Below are 22,270 nucleotides of genomic sequence, written 5' to 3' on the forward strand. Positions count from 1 at the left end.
GTATTGCTCTAAAAGTCATCTTGATTAAAAGTTAACTATGTATTCACTGTTTCCAACCAGTTCAACCGAATAAAACTCAAAAAACAAAATTCAACTTAAAGCATGATAAAATGACCTGCTGTTTATACAGTTTTCTCACCTGTATAAGTACCAAGCATAGCATTCTTTATGACAGTCATTTTTTTCATACTTATTTATAAGACAATTTTCAACAAGACACTACAGTATGGAAACTCTTTCCATAACAGAAAGTTATATCTGGTTTCTATTTTAGTTCTTTGCTGAAATGGTTTTCTTATATTTGGTTTCTTGATATATGTGTCCTTGGTCAAGGTAGATGACAAATGTAATTGCAAAGAAAATCCGTTTACTTGATAGTTCTAGAATTGAAGGAAGCTTGTGCAACCTTTGAATTCGTTTTCTTGTTCAAAGCTGTACAGATGAAGTTTCCAGCTTCCATCACGGCATAAAGATTGACTCCCTGAAAAATAGAAGTAAAAATCATTAATAATAATAAAAGCACACACACTGAAAATGCTTAAATGTCATCTTATTTTGCTCCAGGGTCTAATTTTTGGAAAGGGTCTGACTCATAAGTCATTAATGGAGCTCAGTAAAGTTGTGGTGACTTGCACAACAATCACAGCTTCCTGTTGGTGGGAAGTTCTACCACTATCAGGGTGATCTCTTACTCTAATGGTAGTGAACCAAATACTATAGTAATAAATTTTGAACACAAAAGAATCTGGAATAAAGAATCAGAATAATAACTAGAAGTTGGAAGAGAAATACATTGTCTAAATATGTGCTGCAATTGCTTATCATCAAGCGCTGAAAAACTTGATGTTTGTAAGTATTCCATCTGCATTTCAGGAAAATGGAGGAAATCTATTGGCAAATAACATCAGTGAGAAACAGGATTCTGCATTCTCTTGAACTTCTTGAAAAAGTTCCCCTCAGTGCAAAATTGCAGTTTACACTGATAACCCAACTGAGCAAAAACCTGCAGCTGCTAGATCGGTCCTAGCTAAAATGGTCTCTTGTGCAACTCATGTACACTTGAAGTTTTAGAGTTAGATTGTATAAATAATTCAAGCTCTTGCACCGAAGACTGAGAATTAGAAACCAGTAAAGCCAATAGAAGGGATGCAAAACAAGACATTCAACTGCCAATACACTAAGTAGCTACACAAAACTGGGAGTAGTGTGTCAGTCAGCACTAAAGAGTGCAAGACTTATTACACCAAAAAGACATTCTCACAATATTGCACTTTATACCAAAACCTCATTTAGTTGCTTAGAATTTTTAAAAGATACTTCCACGTTCTACACTAAAACTTAGTCTTTTATGCTCTTGGAGTTGGCTACAAATGTTAGTGAGTACAGGAAATACTTCACAAAAATGGAATCAAAACATTTTTAATTTGAAAAAAAAAAAAAAAAAAAGGCTAATTTCCAATAGCAATCAGCACCACCTCAAACTTATTGTTAATTTTCAAAGAGTTATAACAAGGGTAATTTCAGCTCATTCTGTTTTTATTTCATTGGTCATTACTCAGCTTTAGTTATTGTACATAACAGTCTCAAAATTCTTAAGAGCATCTGTGCTTTTTATTAGGAAGAAGCAAGGTACATTCCACCACAGACATACTTAGTGGTTCGGTTATGTAAGATGCCAAAATAAGAAAACAAAACTATAGAAAAATCACGTTTTCAGCACTGTAACACCGAATAACATGATACATGTTGATAAGGAACATATTTACATTTCATAATCACTAAATGGAACACAAGCATATCTGCCTTTTAAATTGTCACTCTTACGTGTCATGAACCCAAGTGGATTACAGTGAAGGCACAAATCCCAGCATCTAGAAGCATAGCTCACAGATGGAAGTAGGAAAAGAGCAGTGACAGATATTTGTAAGGTTGTTGAGTCAAAATAATGCCTTCAGATAGATGCTCAGACATGTACTCAGGTGTATTTGGTAAGCATTTCATATATTCAGAATTATTCCATGCTACCATGAAACACAGAAACAAGTTTCTCCAATAGCATCAATGAGCATGAAAAAGTTACTTCCATCAGAAAAGCATCTGCCAAAAAGCACAGTTCTTTAACTCTTGCTGAGTTCAATTAAGTGGTTCTCATTCAGCATTCATAAATACCAAGTCTATTATCTGTATGAACTTTGGTTTCATTGTCAGGATATGAGGGTAACAGTATTTAGTCACTTCTGAGAAAGGCTTATTGTTTGCTAACCAAACTTCAGAGGCATTGTAAGCACAAGTACTGTTTACTATAATTACACAGGAACCATACAGAAATTGTCTAAACTTTATAGGGCTCCTATAAAGTTTAGAATCATAGAATATCCCAAGTTGGACGGGATCCATTAGGATCACTGCATCCAACTCCTGGCTCCACAAAAGGACCACCCAAAAATCATACATCTGAGAGCGCTGTTCAAATGCTCCTTGAACTCTGTCAAGTTTGGTGCCATGACCCCATGACTGCTCTGAGGAGGTTTTTCCAGTGCCTAATCACCCCCAAGTGAAGAACCTTTTCCTGATATCCAGTCTGAACCTCCCCTGATGCAGTTCCATGCCTTTCCCTTGGGTTCTATCGCTGGTCAACAGAGAGTAGATTGACATCAGCCCATCTGCTCCCCTTCATGAGCATGAATGATCTATGACATTATTTTCTGTTCATTTACTATGGTACAACCAATCAGTTGTAGATAGACTGTGCTGTAAATTTCACATTTATCCTTCTAGAGATTTATTTCACGCATCATTTCTTGGTTAGGCAATGTGAAGAACAGTATATAGAAAATATTAATTATTATTCTGATGTATCTAGTCAATCTGAACACAGTAATATGCACTCAAATGTTGCCCATCCTTTGGCTGACACTTTACATGACTTTAGTCAACAAAACTAGTGCTTTAGTGCATCACTGAAAGGAACAAGAGAAGGAGCTCTGCAAATGGACGGCATTAGTAATTATAATTTCATTTTTATACCATCATACAAAAAGGGACATATTAATAGATTTTTTTCAGTGATTATTTTACCATGGTACAAAAACCAACAAAGACTGCAAAGAACAAAGCTCATATACTAAAATAAGAATTTTGAAACTCTGTCTACATCCACAGATTTGTCTCTCATCCAGTAAACCACTCTCTTTTTAATGGGCCAGAAAAGAGTCAAGAAGCAAAGCCTCATGCTTTGCTATTTCACAATTTAAACTTAAAAAAAAGAGCACGAAATGTTTGAGGATGAGATATTTATCTTCATGGGATTTGGCATTAGCCTTTAGAATAAGCTAGATTCCACATCATTCATAGACTAGTAAATCTTATCAACCAGACTGGAACAAGGTGCATTTCTTTCAGTTAGTATTTTCATTCAATTGATTTCTTTTGCTGGGAGTCAGTCGGAAAAGTCAGTGGGTATTCTCCCCAGACAAAGAATATTCTGAAAGACTTTTTAAGCGTACACAGCAATGTAAACTAAAATGCATGGTTTCTCCTCATTCAAACTGTTATTTTAAAAGAATGTGCACCTTCTTCATGAAAAGGTCACCCCAAATCACCTATGAACAATTCAAAACTGAGTCCACTTGTACAGACACTTGAGATTAAAACTTTTCTGAACAGGTATGCAACACCTAACCAGAACACCCTAAGAAGCACATGGAAGTAGATGATCATTACAGTGAACTCTGTAAGGCACAGAATATGATTTTACAATGCTTAGAGGATGTTAATTTCAGAAGGAAGTACCATGATCCTATTATGTCAAGCAATTCTGTTAGAAAGAATGCCATACTGAACTTCAATAGACAAATCCTTTAACTTAGATCTTTGCATGGCAGACGTCAGACTTCAAGCTCTTCTTGAAGTGTTTAAATGCAAGCCACAGACATTACAGTTTTGTCAGCTCCTTCTTGTCTAAGTTCAAGGTAAAATCATTGCATAGCTTAAATTAGTAAAAATTCATTATCATAGAATGATAGAATCACTCAGGTTGGAAAAGACCTTAAAGATCATCGAGTTCAAACAACACCTAACCAAACTATCTTACTTGAGGCAATAGAATGACTCTAAGCATTTGCTACTGTGCTCCTCATATCTCCAAGGTAGGGAAATAGGGGTTATTCAAATCCCTGCCAAATACAGTTCTGATCTAGATTGCTCACGAACATCATTCAAGTTTTGACAAGCCATGTTAAAACACTGACTTGGCAAAAAACTACCATTTGCTTCCAATATTTTACTGCATAGCATCATTGTTCAGTATGCTTTAAAGTCTTAAATATAAAGTCAAGATAACTTACTGTATTGATCCCCAGACCATTAAGCATATATACCACATCCTCTGTGGCCACATTTCCAGTAGCACCTTTTGCATAGGGACAGCCACCCAAACCTGCAACAGACGAATCCACTACAGCAACTCCCATCTGGAAAATAACAAACACAAAAATGCATCACTATCAACAAGTATTATTTGTAATTGTTAGTAAGTAGCAGATTATACACATTATTAACCATAGATAAATACACATCTCCACAAATGGAGGCATTCCTCAGAGGAAGTTTCTTACAACAGCCTTAGTCCTGACATCTTTATATGTAAAACTCTCCAAACACAGGATGTGGAACAGAGAACTTATGTGTGATTTTGGCAGATAACTGATTGCTGTTTTAGAGCCAACCACAGTTCTACGGTATCTTTCTCCTTACATCTCCACATTATTTTTAAGCCAGTATCTAGTCTGTAAAGGCTTTCTAATAACTAAACATAATCAATACATTATTCAAATATGTAATTTTAAGCATATGTACAAATCTTTGCAAGTTGGAACTTTTAATATTAGCATCTGATTTATATCATTTATTATTCAATGATTTTGGTACATAAATACTCTAAAATGTGTTTTGCCCTTCCACGAGGAGTGTCAGTAATAGCATTTTCTTTCCTCTAACTTTCTTCTGGTTTCTCTTACTGGAGGCAATGAAATCACCATGTTAACAACTCTTTCAACATTTTCTTAGTTTTTGGTTTAGATGAAGACTGAGATATTTTCACCAAGTTGAACACTTCAATGTCAGGAAGAATTACTTTGGGGACACCTTTTAAAAAAGTTTGAGTTCAAAACAACTGGGAAAAGAAAAAAAAAAAAGCAGTAAAGAGCAGCATCCTGGTGACTCTGACTCTTTCTTTACAATCTTCAGAAGCCTAGAAGAATACACAGTCCCAAGCCCATTAAATTTCACACCCTAGCAAAGCACTCTGAAATCTGATTGTTAAATGTTAAGTTGCTTGAAATTACTCATTAGTTTGGGTATCACAGAAGCTCTCCGTAGGTACAGGTTCTGATCTTTACTTTGAGTACTTTTTAAGGAAACACATGTAGCATATTAACACAATGTTAAACTTTCAAATTCAAATTAAGACTTAAAAAATAGTCAACTGTCTTTAATTCATAATTCTCTGATTCGGGCAAGAGTTTGGATTAAGGTTACGTTAGGATGGTTTTCCAACCTACTGATCTCTTTCTCTCTCCTGATCGCCACTCAGGAGAGTCACAATAAAAAGCACTAAAAACAATTATTGATTTTCCCCAATAGATAACATTGAATTTCCTAAGGGATAAAGCCTTTCCACAGAAATTGGTCAGGCAGGGCAAGGAACTCGAGGCTGTAAGTGCCAGTGATTTGTTCAATTTCTTCTTTTAGTGAACAGATTTTAGAATAAAGCTGAAATGAGGAAGCATTTTTTTTTTCTGTTACATGAGGCATGTGATCCTAGCCACTGGGCTTACTTTGCCAGAGAAAGCTCTTTATCTCTCCCCTTGTAGATCAGATACCTTTGGAAGCATTCAAGCTCTAGAGATAATCAAGAGGTAGGCAATGGTTATCAGACAGAGAGGTCTTCAGCTCTTCAGACACACCAGCACCTCTCTACCCTAAGCACACTAGTGTGTTCCCTCCCACTAGGGCTACCCACCTACAATTTAGTCAGACATGCACCAGAAGTTTAGACAGACTGGATGAGGGTGCACCCAGAATGAGGACAGGAATTCTTGAACACAGACAAGCTTTTACCCCAACCTTGATGTTGAATCCTGAGAAATTCAGAGGTTAAATTATTTCTGTTGTTTACATGTGCAAGTCATTAAGACCAGCTTAGGAGTCTGACTGCAGTACAAGCTGACTTCTGTTGCTTGCATTCATAGAAGTACTTAACCATCCTCATAGGCTAAACTGGGAGCTTGAGTTTCTCCTTCACAGCCACAGATAGAACTGCCTGGCAAGGCTGACTAAAGATGAGTTCTGGATGTTGCAATTGTGAAGTCCCCTTTCCGAATATACCCATCAGCTTCACCTTACATGTGGGAGGTTCTGAAATAAACTTCCCTAGGGTTTTGTTGTACTTGCCTCTAAGTTCTAACAGTGCTTTCTATAGTTCTGTCATTGGCCTTTAAATTTGGCTCTTCGAAGTTCTGGCAGTTCTGGAGAGTAAAAATAAAAGAGGAATCCAATGATGTGCTGTGCTATGTCCCATTCTAAAAGGGGAAACACTGTCTCGAGCTAGGTAGTTGCTAAAAACCTGTAATAAAGACCTCAAATGAGACAAGGAACATAACCATGACAGGCAAGGCAGTAAGTACTGTTTCATATTGCTCACACAATGAGACTTTCTGAGAAGGGATATTGTACTTAAAAGTATACTAATCTGTGAATTATGGAGTGAATCACTGAACTACACGTTTCACATTTCAGTCACTTGTCACACACTTTGTTTGTGTAACCCACCGGTCAAAAAAACGTGTTATACAACACATCTGTGTCCAATACACAGAGGGTATGCTTTTGTGATAGCTTTCAACTGGCAGTTCTGTTTCTTTCACACTAGTTGCTACGATTCATACATTCACTCTGGATGTCATTGCTTCGAGCTCCAAAGTGGCAACTGATGGGCTTGCAAGCATCCCCGCAGAATCACAGAATAACGAGGTTGGAAAGGCTCTACAAAATCATCTAGTCCAACTGTAAACCACAGCTAAGGTCTGTTACCAGAAAGCTTTCAGGCATACTGAAGGTTTAGGGAGAGATTACAATGTAGATGTGCTGTTTCAATGCAAACATGCATCCTCCAACCATGCTTGCTCTCTCAGTCCGATTTTGAGATTCCCATCAGAAATAAATATTTCCATCAGAAGTGTCTGTTGAGCAGTGAAAAGCTAGAAGAACATGTCCTTTACGGAGTTTCCCCAGCTGTCAGGTTAAGTCTTAACTGCCAGAGAATTCTTCTTGATGCACTTTTTTTGGTTAGACTTTCACAGGGTGATAAAGTTTTAGGTAAATTATGTGCTGAGAGACATCATAGCTGTTAAAAAAAGATCAACAAACTGAGGACTAGCTTTAGTATCATATGAAAAGTCATCTTTTAATTCCAGTGAATTATCTCATGAAACACTTTCCATTGAGCAAACATGGGAGAAATATCAACTGAATTGGTTTTGGTGACAAATTAGCATTTGAATGCACATATGCTTGTACAGATAGCTGCAATGCCACTGTAATGTTACATCTGCAGTGCAAGGTCCATACCACTGGAGTATATGTTTACTAATCTTTGTTGGAAGGGTTTGTGAACATATGGAGGGGTACAGGATATCACAGCAACATAAACAAAATACACATCTTTGTCTAAGCAGATCCTAGGATTCTCAGGCAGCCTCACTGGGTCAGTTCAAACTACTTAAACCGTAAAATGGAGTGAGCTCCATTTTGCCTATGCAGGCATGAGCTTTCTAACTGGCTAAGCAGTGGTAGCAACAATCTTCAGATGACAGATGATTACTGGGAGACAGTCTCACTTAAAGGGCCAACTATTTTGCCTAAACAGAGAAAGAAGGAAGCATAGTCACAGTTTTAAATAGTTCACAGCCCCAAAACAGCAGCTTTCATGCTAGTTTGGGACACTGAGAAGCAGAATATAAACTTGTCTCTGCCTGTATCTGCATTAGGGTGGATGTGCCATTTAAACATTCGGCAAGTTGTAGAGAAGGTCTTAACAATGTATATAATACAGCAGTTCTGACTAAATTCAAATCTGATGACTTCAAGTCATTTCTCTTAATATGCAGTGAGTGGGTCTCTGCCTTTAGAATTCTGTTCTTTAAAGTCCTCTTTACAACAGTTCAGAGTGCCTACTGCACCATACTGCTATTTAAGCATCAGGCTCAGCAGCATCCATCTGCTTTTGCATGTGGTACTTCTTTCAGTGATAGGCATCTACAATGTGTTTTCTGATCCATGTGCAGAATCGCTGCAGTTCATCTCCAGTATGGCCCCATTCAAAAAGTACTTAACACATACTCCAAGATCCATTCTAACAGTGCTAAAAACAGATGTTGGAAAACATCCTTCAGCAGCACTACTAACTAATTTGGAGGTTAATATTACAGCACAGCCTGTCCAAGCTCAGAGTCTGAAATAGCACCTAATAAATAACTTCTCTGCAAGTTTGAGCAGCTATGAAGCTATTTTGCTTTTGCAGCCCTTAAAAGCAGAAGGGGCTCTAAAAGGAAAGCAAAAAAACTGATAGGAAGTGTAAAATAAGGCCTCATCCTTCATCACATGTACAATATTTGACAGGGTTTTAAAGGAGATAATGAGTTTCAAGCCTTTCAGCAATCTAAGCTTGCAAAACATTCACTGTCAATATGAGATCTTTAAAAAGCCCACAGTCTCATTGTCACTTCCTGACAGGTACTGAGCTGTGCTGAGATTCATGAGACATTGCCCTGCAGCTATTTTGTAGAATGCATCCAAGAGAAGCACTCACTGAGCTTTTTACATAAGGATATACGTGGGTGAACGATGGCTTGTCTTCCAGGACCGCTCAAATGTTCCAATCTTTCTAAAGACTTGTACAGTTTTGATTATCACTAAATTCCTGATAGCAGTTCCTGAAGACCTTCTAAAGTTCAGCTTTGGCTAGTATCAGTTTACTTTCCAGAGAAAGCAGAAAGCTCTTTCCTTCTGTCCCGTGTTAACTTCCTAATTCCCCAAAGAGAGAGCAGGGAATTCAATTCATCACCTTTGTCAAATAGCCAATTTTAACAGGAAACCAATATTGCCAGTGGACAATAAATGCTTCGTGTTTCTCAGTTTGCTTTACTGACTCCCCATAAATTCTTGTTGTGACAGTCAGCCTTCTTCATTACCCATCTTTAAACCTGACTTCACTTGACAGAAATGTGTTTCTCCCTTTCTTAAAAATGGCAAGATCAGCATCAGTAACTTGAGGGGTGCATAAACTGTAATTCAGAAGCAATAACCCAGGTCCGTCATAAAAAAAAAAAATTAAACTATGAGATTTTGAAATCATAACATATACCCATTTTTTCTGGCTTCTAACTTTTTTTTTTTTTTTAAATCAATTGCATTTATCAAGTACTTAAAAGATACAGCTATTCTGAGAACTCCTTGTAAGAATGTCCACAGAAACTTTTCTATGAGTTATATTCTCAAAATGACTAAAATCAAGATTTGTCATCCCCTTTTACTTCAGTAAGACAACATAAGTAAATATTTTTTTAGTATATGAAAAATTAGAAGCATGTATTTCTACACATGAAGTAACACGATGTGATGCCACCTCTCCCTGTGGAAAGCTAACTGCATTTCCCTTCTGCTTCTCTCTTACTCCTCTCTTGCTAAAAATTAAGGCATCACAAAAGAAAATGCTTTGGAGAATAAACTGCACCACTACTGCCCACAGGGTGTCACTGTTACATTAAAATCGACTATTTCACATTTCATTCTTTAGAAAATTAGTATGCTCAGCCAAAAAAAAAAAATATCCTTTTCTCCTGAAACATACTGAGATGCAAGCAATTTGTGGGCAGACGTGCTACATAAAATAGGTTAAAACAGCATTCCTTTAACGTATTGCACACATCTTTTCATATTGCTACTGACACATTTATTATAAGCAAAGCTGGCAATGACATCTAGAGTTAAAGTTCCCTAACACTTTCCATCATAAGGCCCTACTTTCAGTTGTTTATTACTTTGTCAGCCTTTAACTGCTGGATCTTATATTTTCCATGCCTTGTCTCTGCCTCAGGCTGTATTGTTTTGGAAAGTTTTAGTGAAAAATGGAGTTGGCTGCTTCCGAGAACAAGTTTTGGGGAAGAAAAATGCTTTGTTATGCTAATATTCAATAATTCTAACACCAGCTTCTTGGAGACATTCTTGTAGCTTTATGCTCTCAAATGTGGAACAGGAGTAACACTGACTTTCAGTGCTCACACAGCCTGGGCTGAGGAAAGCTTCACCTCCCTGTCAGGAGCCTGAGCAGCCTGGTATCTAAAATGCCTGACAGTCAAGGCATCAACAACTGAGTATGCTCACTCTCAACAAAGAATGAACTAGGGAGCAATTTCTCTCTGAAACTACAAAAAGTCATGCTTCTGCCCTACACTGCATCACCTCTATGGGAAACATCTCACCAACTACTTACAGCATGCTGTGCTGTGGATCCAGTTCTTCAGTGAAGCCTCCTGGATGTTTTGGAGGGATCAATGCCACCAAATGTAAGAGAGAATGGCTTTTGTCAGGAATTTTGAGATTCTGAAATGTTCAGAAAGTCCTACTCAGAATCTGAAAATTCAAAAACTACTATTATTATTGATCTCACTAGTATTGCTTTTGCAGGCACATTTTGCTCTCTTTATGGTAGATGCACTCCCCTTTATTTACAGGACATTATAGTTTGCTTATTTAGGGCTGTACGTTAGAGATGCTCCCCTGCTAAGGATTACTGACCCTGCAGGGGGAAAAAGGAGACACACTTCCAGACCCATGAAGATGCGATGACCATAAGGGCACTGAATGGCTTTCCATTCTCCCTTCCCAAGCAACCCAGGGCATTGCCAGATTTTCCAGATTGCTTGCTGGAGATTTGAAGCAGAAATTCCTGCTCTCAGCTAAAGCTCTGGTGGTTTCACACTGTCTGTTTGTTACATCTTCTGAATTAATCTGATTTTAAAATTTGGGATAGATTCAAGTTTGTACAGTCAGGAGGCAACAAAACAATAATTTTGGGATCAGAAAGAAGAGAGTAAGAGAAGAAAAGCTATGGGCAACAGTGGAGTGGGTAGGATGAAACATTTTATGGACACATAACACCTACGCCACACGGTTCTTCTCACATACTACATCACATACTACATCAAATTCATACTACATATGAATATGTACATACAAGGCTACAGCTTGATACATCCTCACTAGATAAAGAGGAGGGGAAGGGGGAGCAACGGCTGCTCCCGACTCCTCACATACCCCCACACTGTAAATTAATAAAGGTCTGAGAATCAACAGGGAAGACAAAAAGATTAGTTAAATTGATGGAAAAGTTTCTGAGGATTGTTCTGAGAGAGAAACAATGAGCTGAGACTAAAGAAACCTTGTTTGGAACAGAGGACACTGAAGGTCTGATGAAGAAACAAAACCCATTCATTTTGCCAGGGATGTCTCACAGAGGATAAGCTGAGCAGAGATGTGCCCACTGTGATAAAATGGCTGAATTATCATAATGCCTGAATTACAGAGCATCAGCTTAGAGCAGACTGAAGATTGGAGCCACAGAAGAAAATGAATGGCTGAGATACTGGCTGCAGGGAATGCACTTTACTGTAAGTTACAATACTGAAAATGGTAAGTGCTGCTATGGTGGACAGAAGAAAGGCACTGTTCTAGTATTTTAAGTGGATGTGGAAAAAATGGAATATATTAGTTCAGTGAAAATAGCAAATCTGACCCGAGTATCGTAGTGCCTGAAAAGGCTGATTATTCCTAAATTCAGGGATCAGATAATCTAGTTCATCTATCTTAGCTGCCCTTTTTTTAGATATTTGTACTTCAGATAGAAATTATACATTTTTCAATCTCCTCATTCACTCCTGATTAGCATCAGCCAGCTCCTACCCTTTTTAGTTCCTGGAAGACCAGCTTCTGCTGATCTACTCTGTGGCTTGAGCTGGGTGGCCAAAAACTGTTCCTGGAGGTCTAATTTCCCTCACTTTGTATACACAACACTTCCAGCAGGATGCACTAAGTGGCAGAGGATGCAAGCTTGTACCTACGTGAGAAAAAAGAATAGGAGGGCTGCTGAAAACATAGATATAAATACAATAAAACTGATTTGTAGCAACGATGGTGTTTATATAAAAGCTGGAAGAACAGAATAAAGCTACTTCTATACAGCAGTATGTAAACAACAGGGTATCTTAAGGAATGGTAACAGCAATTGCAATCCCATCTGACTTTAATTCAGCCAGAGCCCTCACACAGCAGCACCTGACTCCCCTAAAGCCAGGAACATCACCCACCCACAGAAACCACTTTGTTTTGACTTTCATTCCCCATATTATCTCTGAAATCCCACCCACCTGCCACCCCGCCAGCAAAAACGGGGACCTCCCCAAAATCCCCGGGGCTGGTATCTCCAGATGTGTTGTGGAGATCCTATCAGCTCCCCAAGGGCTGATCACCCATACGGCATGTGTGGTCTTCATGGTCTGAAACTGCTGCTGCCTCACTGGCATGGAAGCTGGGGAAGCTCAACAGACAAAACTGATCTAAACCGATTTAAATAGAATACTCAGCTGAAGCTCAAGCTTTCACCTATTTCAGAAACACCAGGATGTTGGTGGGTGCCTTGAGAAGCCTAGAATGTCTGTAACATCATCTTCCCCCAAAAAAACTTTTCAATCAAATTTTATTGCACTTCCCTTAGGCAACAGCAACATTTAAAGTCCTGTCAATAACGCCAGCTTCTTAAAAGAACCTATTTTAGAAGCATAGAACTCTTGCGAACATAGTCTTCCAAGAGTAGATTGGACTAATTCTTACTTTACTAAAATTATTCCTCACTGGGAGCTCGCTTGAGAAGGGATGCGAACTTCAGGACTGTATCACTACTATTACGATTGTTAAAATAATTCTACCCTGCAGTTGGAACTCAGATTTGATGCCTCTGGCAGATCTCAGTAACAATCACTGAAATACCATCATTCCCAAATAAGCAGGCAGAAAGAAAAAGGCCTGTTTTTATCAGGGAATAGAAGTCTGTTTTCATATTTTCAATTGTTCTCACTGTTTGTTTTTTTTTTGTTTTTTGTTTTTTTAAGGGGGGGTAAGGGGGAAGAGAGGAGGAAGGCAAGTTTTCTTACTTTACAAGGCTATTTATTTTGTAAAAGAAGATACGTAAATGAAATCACAGACATTTCCAGCACAGAACTTGCGTTACAATAATATAATTTGCTACTTTGGACAAGAAAATCACTTTAATTTTCATAAAATTAATAAATGTATTATTTCTATGCATTGTTTTAGTTGTTTTAGACTAATTCAAAATGTAAAAAAAAAAGTGCAGAAATTCTAGTTTTGTTCTCCCATGTTTGCCTTTTTCAATATATGTTTCGTATTTACAACACATAGTATAAGCTCACTGCAGTCACTTCTTTATGTGATAGATAATTGCTCTTCTCATCTCATGACAGTAATGAAGAACTGTGCAAGCTACCTCAAGTTAAATGAATGCATATCTCCATCATTCAACCTTACTCCATATCAAAGGTCAGGCCAAAAAGGATTTGTAGAGTCAATGCTATCAAATAAAAGGTGCAGCCTTTTATTCAGACAAACTACTATTTTGAATCCCTCGTATTTCTATTTTCATAATCCCCTGAGTGAACAAAATACTTTATTCTATTTTAGTATGTAGGATGTAAGGAAGTTTGGAGATTCTACTCCTCATTATTCATTGACTAAATATATTCACCATAAAGAAGAGCAAATTGCCAAAGACGTATGGTAAACTACCCTTAGAAAAAACTCCTGGCATTTATTACATCATCTGGATTACACAGGTGCATATCCATCTTCTCCCATATTTGGAAAAGAAGAAATACATTCTCCATTTTAATACTTTTAACTTATTTACAGCTAGACCTGGAGACTTAATATTTATCATCGCAAAGTATAAAGCCAAATGTCCTTTTTCTTCAGAAGCACCAAAGATTAACAGATTAGAATGTTTTCCACATGTCCATTTTACTGTCAAGAGAATATTAAAGAAGTTTTCCAGCTTCCGCAGCTCAGCCAGATGTCAATGGATCCCACAGTGAAGCAAAATTGGCTGAGTAGCCTTCTCATGACCCCAGCATTGTTTTATCAAGGATCACTTTAAAAGTATAAAGGGCCATTTCTTGCTGAGTTCTGTAATGTTTTTCAGCCCTTTTCCCCTGCAATTACACAAAAGTGCTGACTTTGTTGAACTACTGATATGCAGTAGTATTTCTTATGACTTCTCTCACACTGTGCTGTAATTGCTGTTTGTGTTGGCACAAGAAAAGTACCACGTCTTGTTTCCACTGTACATTTCCGGACTTTGGTTTCAGTAACATCAGTGTGGGATATTGTACTGGGCATATGTTTTGTTGTGTAAACATTAACTGGTAATTTACCCTGTCGATCTCCACAGTATGGCCTCTAATTACCAGAGGTTGAGGGGCTTCAGATGGACATTTTGTAGAATATTTACAATAGCTACACTGCTGCTTTTTTTTTTTTTTCCCCTCACTGGTATCTGTGTTATGAAAACCACTGCAAGGAAGAAAAAGGACCACCACCAAAAAAAAAAAAAAAACCCACAAAAAAACCCAACCCCATCAAACAAAATCCAACAACAAAAACAAATATCTATCGCTCCTAGGAAGGAAGACTAGGATCCCACTTAGGTAAGCACAAGATACAGAAAAATTTCAATGGAAGTTATGGTATAATAAATTAATAAATATTCCTGTTTTATTATCATTATTATTGTTATTTTTGCAAAAGATGTAGAAAGGAATAAACAGATTGTTTCCATCAGTAAATTTGAGTTTTCTATTCCTTCCCACTAAATACCCTCTATAGCTTGCAAATAGCTATTCACAGGCTTAATTTTATTCAAGACTCAGACAAATGTATTTAACAAATGGGCCATCAAGGTCTTGTTGAAAAAAATGGCTTCTACTGTAAAGATACAGAACCAAGGAGCATTCTCCTTTTAGGAAATGCAGAATATACGTTTTACTCATTCATCTACGTAATTTCAAGGAAGTAGAACTACCCATTTTGTTCTAAAATGTAATGTCCTGAGCAGGAATCCAGTATGGGATTAAACAGTTCATAACTAATGTAAAGTGACCAGAGAAAATGTAATCAAATAGGGCATCTTTTCAGACATTATATGAAAGAATTAATCTTTATTTTAAATTAAGTTTTTTGCATGATTTTCATCACAATGCTGTAAACTTTAAAAGAGAGTGTGACAGTTGCTCAGTTTCTACTATTCTGCTGTAAGAGCATCAGTTCTGTAATATTTACCACATTGCATTATAATGCCTTATCATATTACAATACTTCCAAGAAAATCCTGCTTTCTAATACAGTGACTACTTAAATGGTAGCACGAAGCTACATTAAAGAAGATTACAAACTGTAATCTACACTATTTCTCCTTAATGCTGCATAAAATTCTTAAAAAAAAAAAGTTGCAAATCGCTCATCCAAAACAACTCCAACATTAAAGCCTGAACACTGGCTTTGTTTAAGAAAAAAAAAATTCAACTTAGCATCTTCTCTTTTGCTGTAAGTGCATGTTATATTGTCTTGTTAAGATTACTTCTACTCTGTTCATACAGAGTATTCTTAAGTGGAAAAGATGCATCAAAATAAAAATTCTTACATATTGGTACAACTAGAGTGAGCAACATCTAACTATAACAAACACAGATCAGAGAAAAACTTCCTTCTATAATTGTTTACTTTCTGCATTTGAAAGGACTTTGTGTTAAGTGAATCATATCATTTGCCTCTGACAATTTGCCTCTGTATAGTAGTTGCACTAAGCAACAAAGAAGAAAAGAATTAAATAAACAGGAAAATATGCAAGCTGGTAAAAATTATGGAACGTATCATCCATTTGTCTTTACAATGATCAAAAAGGCTTTGTTTTCGAAACCCTGGCTGCTTCAATTTGTACTGTAATATTTCAAATGAAAAAATAGATAAATGAGAAATGAGTTGCTTCAGAAGAGCGGTTCAGCATTGCTTCTGGACAGCACAGAAGGGAAAGATGATTGTCATACTTTAAGTACTGCATCAGCTTTGGTTTCTGTCTTGACCGAAGAGTCATCTTTGGCTCATTGCAGTTACACAAGATGACCATTTGTTCTCATACAGCTACAAAGATCTACTGAACACACTCCCTTACAGAGAATTTGAAACTTCACCATGTCAGACACCGGCATCCCTAGACTTTCTGCAGTTTAATTTACTTAAACAGCTTATTTAAAGCTGCCTGACGTGTCTCAACAATAGGAAGTAAATCTGTCTCCTTCACTGCCTGCTGGATCATAACAAAATTGGTTCCGAGAAGCCATAAATATGCAAAAATGGCCAGAGGTTTAGTTACACCCCCTCAGCACAGCTGTCTGTAGAGCTGCCCAAAAAGGAAGTAAGCATCATGCTGTAAACACTGCACTTCCCTGCAGGAGACACAGAGATTTGGGACCCAGTTGCAGTTGTTTGCCATGGCAGGAACAGCCAAGGGAAATTAGTCTTACTCTACCATCCTCACAAACAATGTAAGTTAATGAAAAGAAATACCATTTTCAAGTAAGAAGCATTGTAGCAATTCTGTCCTTATTTTATACTTACTGTTAAGCCTTAAAAAAAAAAAAAAAAAAAAAAAAAAAAACACCCAACCATTTACTTCAGGAAAAAAAGGGAGGGAGAAAAATACAAAAGCTTAAAAACCATTTATCTTCTGGCAGATTTATACAGAATCACAACCTTATTGAAGTGCAAGATGATTTTAGGGAGAGTTTCTAAAAACAAGTGAAGCAGCTCTTATTATTTGTATTTTTTTTTTAATGTCACGACAAAACGTTCTTACAAGCACTTAAATGTATCCTAACCAAATTTCTGATTTTCTTTTCAGAACTGCTTTAAAATTGTGTTGAAATGCTATACAGTGTTACTGCCATTGTATCACATTGCTTTTCAGTGTACAGCATGTAAGCTCAAAACAAATACCACAGTCCATCCAGAAGGAAACTATCTTAAAACATGAAGGTCAGTGCACAACTATTAGCACACTCAGATGTTCTAGATCACAAAGAAGCTAAAGTACATATCCTAGAATCATAAGTACATCTTAATCATGGGAGGAAGTAGGTTGCCTATTAACATAAATTGTTAATCAAGAATATGTTTCAGAGTACTTTTTTAAGTACAGACATTAATTTGGTGGTGTACTTCAATTAGAAATTTAAATTGCCATATTAGAAATATCAGCTACAAAGATCGGCCAGCATCTTCACTACTCAGATCCCATGGTACGCTACTTACAACTTTGCCAATTTTTGCTAATTGAGCTGAAATCCTGTGGGAAGGATGCCTGCCCTGAACTACATTGTTTTGGAAAAACCCAGCCAAAATAGATCAGCTTTTCAAAACAATGTTGTTAGCCTCCTGAAGAGCAATTGCTCAGTGCCTTGAATCAAGGACATGTAACTTGGGGACTCCCACCACAAAAACACGTACACTGTACAGGTGTGTGATAAAGACTCTTGTCAGTGGGGTAGTGAAAACCACCAGGGACTCTAGCAGCACAGAGCACAGCCAGAGCTGACCAGAACTTCAAGACTTCAATAGTGCAGACAGCCCGATGGCTTTTACCTCTAGTAATGATGACAAAAACTCTCTTTCCTGCATTTAATGTAATGTTACTTGTGCCCTCTGGTTACTACATACATGACCAGTAAACTAAACTATGTCATGGAAGAATTCCAAGTAGTGGAAATAAACTGAACACTCTGCATAATTCTTGCTGTAAGCCTTGGCCACGTAGGATTCCAACAAACCATTTCTGGTGTACTTTAGGAACTAGCACTATTTAGAAATCACCCTTAGTTGGCAGTTTTGAGGTGACTGCATTGTTTTGGAAGGCAATAATTTAATGGATGCAACTTTTTATATCAATCAGCCTCGATGCCACAGAAGCCTAGGGACAGGTAATTTATGAGCACATATGTAGCCAGTTTTGACATTTGACAGGACATACGCAGCAACAGAAAGGTGACTGATTCAAATGGACTTATGACAAAAACAAATACAGTATGGGAAATAGTATGAAATGTACAAGGGAAGAAATTACACAACTAGAATTGTAGGATGAGACTGGGAACACACAAAGTAGCAATGCAGCAATTCTACAAGCACTACACCTATTGAGACACATAGACTGATACCTAAAATTTATGTGACAGCTGATGGAACAGAAATTGATAAAGAAATGCATATTGTGGGAAGCATACTGAGTGGAGAGAATGGAACTTGCCCGACAAGATGGAGCAGATCTAGGATGAGTCAGCTGGGTAAAATACTTGTGCATGGAAATCCCATTTTGTGTTTTGTAGGTGTGTAATAGGTTAAGTAAGACATTGTATAACCAAGAGATAGATAATAGCTGTGGAGAATGAGAGACACACACAAAAACCACCTTCAAATAAATGAGTGAGCAGGTGCTGGAACAGGTTGCCCAGAAATGCGGTGGATGCCCCATGCCTGGAGGTGTTTAAGGCCAGGGTGGATGAGACCCTGGGAAATCTGATCTAGTACTTGATCTAGTGGTTAGCAACCCTGCCTGTGACAGTGGGGTTGGAACTTAATGATCCTTGAGGTCCCTTCCAACTCAAATCATTCTATGATTCTACAAAAAGTCTGCATTTTCCAGTCCAGGTAATCTAGATTTTCAGACACTGCATCAAAAGCTGTTTTAAAGTAATTCAGTTTTGGATTGTTACGGACATTCATCTTCACAAACTTTCAGCCAGCCATGTAAGTCTCATGTAAAACAAAAAAAAAGGGAGGTGAGGAGGAAAAAAAAAAAAAAAAAAAAAAAGTGCTACTTTTCTATGCAGGCAATCCAGTTGAGGCACAACAGAAAAAATTCATCGGGAAATTGACACTGTGTGCCCCCACAACATTTTTTATGCATGCTACAGATTAGTGACTTCAGTTTTCTAGTGCTATATTTTCACAACTCCTAAAAGCACTAAATATTTATTTTAAATTGGGCTTAGCATTTTGAAAACTATTTTATACTGATTTGTTCTATAAACACCTGAAAACCTTTTCTGAAAAGCCTTCTTACATTTCCAGCATTTGGAAGTAATTTGTTTCTATTCCAAAAAAATGAATGTCTGTCTCTAACAGAAAGAGCTGGATTACTGCCCAGTCCACTTCAGAACTGGATGATGCTGACTCCTAGCCATTTAAATAGTCAAGTTAAACAAGACACAGTCGGGATGACAGAAGGAGGTCTGTAAGAAGACTATTTCTCTGGTCATGTGGACTTACAGCTAGAAAACAATGACTAGGAAAATAGTGAAAGAGAGGAGAAAATTAATGTTAAGTGCCAGGGAAAATATTATGATTAGATGATGTAGGAACACTGTATCTGCTCATATCATTTTCCCTTCTTGTCAGTGAATTGCCAGCAGTGTATTTACCCAGCCAAGCTCTGAGGGAGACAAAGAATGGTAAAAAAAAAAAAAAAAAAAAAAAAGAAAGAAAAGGATTACGAAGAACAGAGCACTGTCCTCAGAAGGGCTTTTAATCTACAGGTTAAGTACCTACATCATGTAGTGTATTACCTTGTGAGAGCCTTGTTTGCAAGCACGATTTTCCAAACCTGTTATCCACAGGCAAAAGGTGAAATAAGACAGAATTGTCTACCAATACTTTACAGACTCTAATTACTTTCCATTTTACAAAGTTCCCAGACATGACAAGTAAAGAATGATGCAGTAGAACAGCATCTGATGAAAACCTAGGAACCATTTATAATAAGCAATCTAAATTTGTTTATTTTTACATTCATAAGAAGTGCTTTCACAACAGGAGAAAGATGTCCAGTTATGGAAACAATGCTAGATTTCAGGTATTGGTCAATCAAAACAGAACTGTCTTAAGGGCTCTGGATTTAACGAATCAGAAAATTATCAACAAAGCTGAAACTGGAACATATCACTGTCGCCAAAGAATGAAATGTGCAACTGAACATCACTTACAGCATGGAAAACTCAGAAATGAAAGCATTCAAATGAAGATTAGGAAAACTACATTAAAAACAGCAATCTAAGAATAAAGACTACGTAGGCAAGCACAGAAAAAAAGATGGACAAAACTTCTGGGCCAAACTCATTCCTTCTATTAATCCGCAGCTTCAGTGCTATTTGTAAATAAATTTATCATTGCCTTTAAGATAAAAAAAAAAAATCACTAAAACCACTTTAGATTTTATTTTTCTCATACTACAGTGATTTCTCAATTCATATTCCACATCTAGAGTGACAAATCCATATGAACTATCAGAGACATACAGAAACATACATGAATTTGCATGAGAAATTCAGTTTAAACACTGTTTAAAAATGTTTAAAAAGTTAGTTAAGGCTTGATTTTAAGCCAAAGGGAAGCCGTATATACTGTTCCAAGTCAGTACTAGTGAGAGAATTTGGAAATGAGAATAATCTATTTTTGATGAAGGATCTCTTTGTCTGATCAGTATCCCAAAACAGAGAGAGTTGAGGTTTGCTGGTTCAGTAACTACGGTTGAAAGCTTCTGAAATTAAATCATCATATTAAAAGCAGCTAGAATGAGGATTTCTATTATTTGATAATCATTTACAATACACTAAGAAAACATAAATGCTACCTTTTTAAAGCAAGTGTATATTTCTTCATCTTGCAACTTCGGCTGCTATTTTGGTAAATAACAACATTCCCATATTTTTCTGAAGCACAGAAAGGTCAGAAACATCTAGCCCTTCAGAAAACTATGCACATCCTGCTAAAGGGAGCAGAAAGCAACAGAAACAGGGCTGCTGCTTCTTTTGTATTGATCTGAGTAAAGAGCAGGAGTGGTACTATCTGCTTATTCTCTTCCTTTATTTCATTGAGATTACAGGCAATAATATAAAACCAGTATATTTATGAAGAAATAAGCCCCCAAAAGAGAAAGAACGGAGAAAATACTGGGAAATCTCTGTGATTTTCAGTATGAATGCTTATGCTTTCATTTTCTTCCCATATGTAGGTCTGATATACTCATTTCTGCAGTATGTTTTTTCGCTTGCAAAAGTAACTAGCTGACTACTCGTAGTAGTGATATTATTTGATATAATGCAAGTGTTTTTCTACTTTCCCCAAGCATGTACTCTCTTAAGATTTCTTAACAGAAATACTGTAATCTGGTATCTCTTCACAGTTCACCTGCCTCTCTTTTATTTCTTTCCAAACACAGTTTTCCTCACTTCTTTTTTGTTAGTTTTCATTCTTGAGCAATTTTGCTCACTCTTTCCCTTCTTAATCTCATCACATCCCATATCTCTCCAGATTAAACATGAACTTTAGAATTACTAGCTATACCTATGTTTCCTGCTGTTTCTGATAGGAAAAAAAAAAAAATGAAAAAAGGAAAATAAAAACACAAACTGGCATTTTCTAAATAATTTGGTGTTATTGTTAATGGCTTTATTAGGATACTGGCAAATAGTTCAAAAGTATCATTTTCACTTCAAACCCAAAAGATATCTATTAAGTACCAAGGACTAAATAGCTCCCTAAGAAACCCAAAAGTAGAAAGCTCCAGGAAGACTTTATTTATTTATTTTATTTTTTGAGAGGCTCACCGTAATAAAAAACACTTTACCTTACCAAAAAATTATATTAATTCCTATTCTCCTCCTTTTGATCCTAAACTTTTCTTTTTAGAGTATTAGACAGATTTATACATAAAATTTGTGCTAGCCACAACAGAAGTCTAGAACTTCTAAATTTAAGTCTGAAGATTTTAATTTCTGTATCTAAGACCAATTGCCTTTAAGAACGTTATGGTACTAAGAGTTACTTATTTCATCAGGCCAGTACTTCCACATCTCTGCTAAAAGGTACTTTCCAGCTTGAATAAATTCTGTTTTGTAACTCTGTTTGTTCCATGCCATTTAGCCAATTTTCCACTTATTACACCTCCACGCCTTAGTATTAACTTCCAGTACAGAACACTGTGAATTGTTTTCTGACAAATCAAGGCATATGATGGCCACTGTATATCCTT

General features: G+C 36.9%; 1 protein-coding gene across 2 annotated transcripts in view; it reads right to left on the reverse strand.

Moving 5' to 3' along the window:
* Positions 1-264: 264 nt before the first annotated feature.
* Positions 265-22,270, reverse strand: part of HMGCLL1 (3-hydroxymethyl-3-methylglutaryl-CoA lyase like 1) — a 98,185-nt gene continuing 76,179 nt past the window's right edge. For both annotated transcript variants that reach the window (XM_042886746.1, XM_042886737.1), the window contains exons 8-9: positions 4,347-4,472; positions 265-481 (exon numbers count right to left, since the gene is read on the reverse strand). In XM_042886746.1, coding sequence (XP_042742680.1) covers positions 368-481; positions 4,347-4,472 — 240 coding nt within the window. In that variant the 3' untranslated portion in view covers positions 265-367. The remainder of the gene's footprint in view (positions 482-4,346; positions 4,473-22,270) is intronic.

The sequence above is a fragment of the Lagopus leucura genome, unplaced genomic scaffold (genome assembly GCF_019238085.1).
Source record: "Lagopus leucura isolate 7727_CA_CO unplaced genomic scaffold, USGS_WTPT01 Super-Scaffold_73, whole genome shotgun sequence".
Taxonomy (NCBI): Eukaryota; Metazoa; Chordata; class Aves; order Galliformes; family Phasianidae; genus Lagopus; species Lagopus leucura.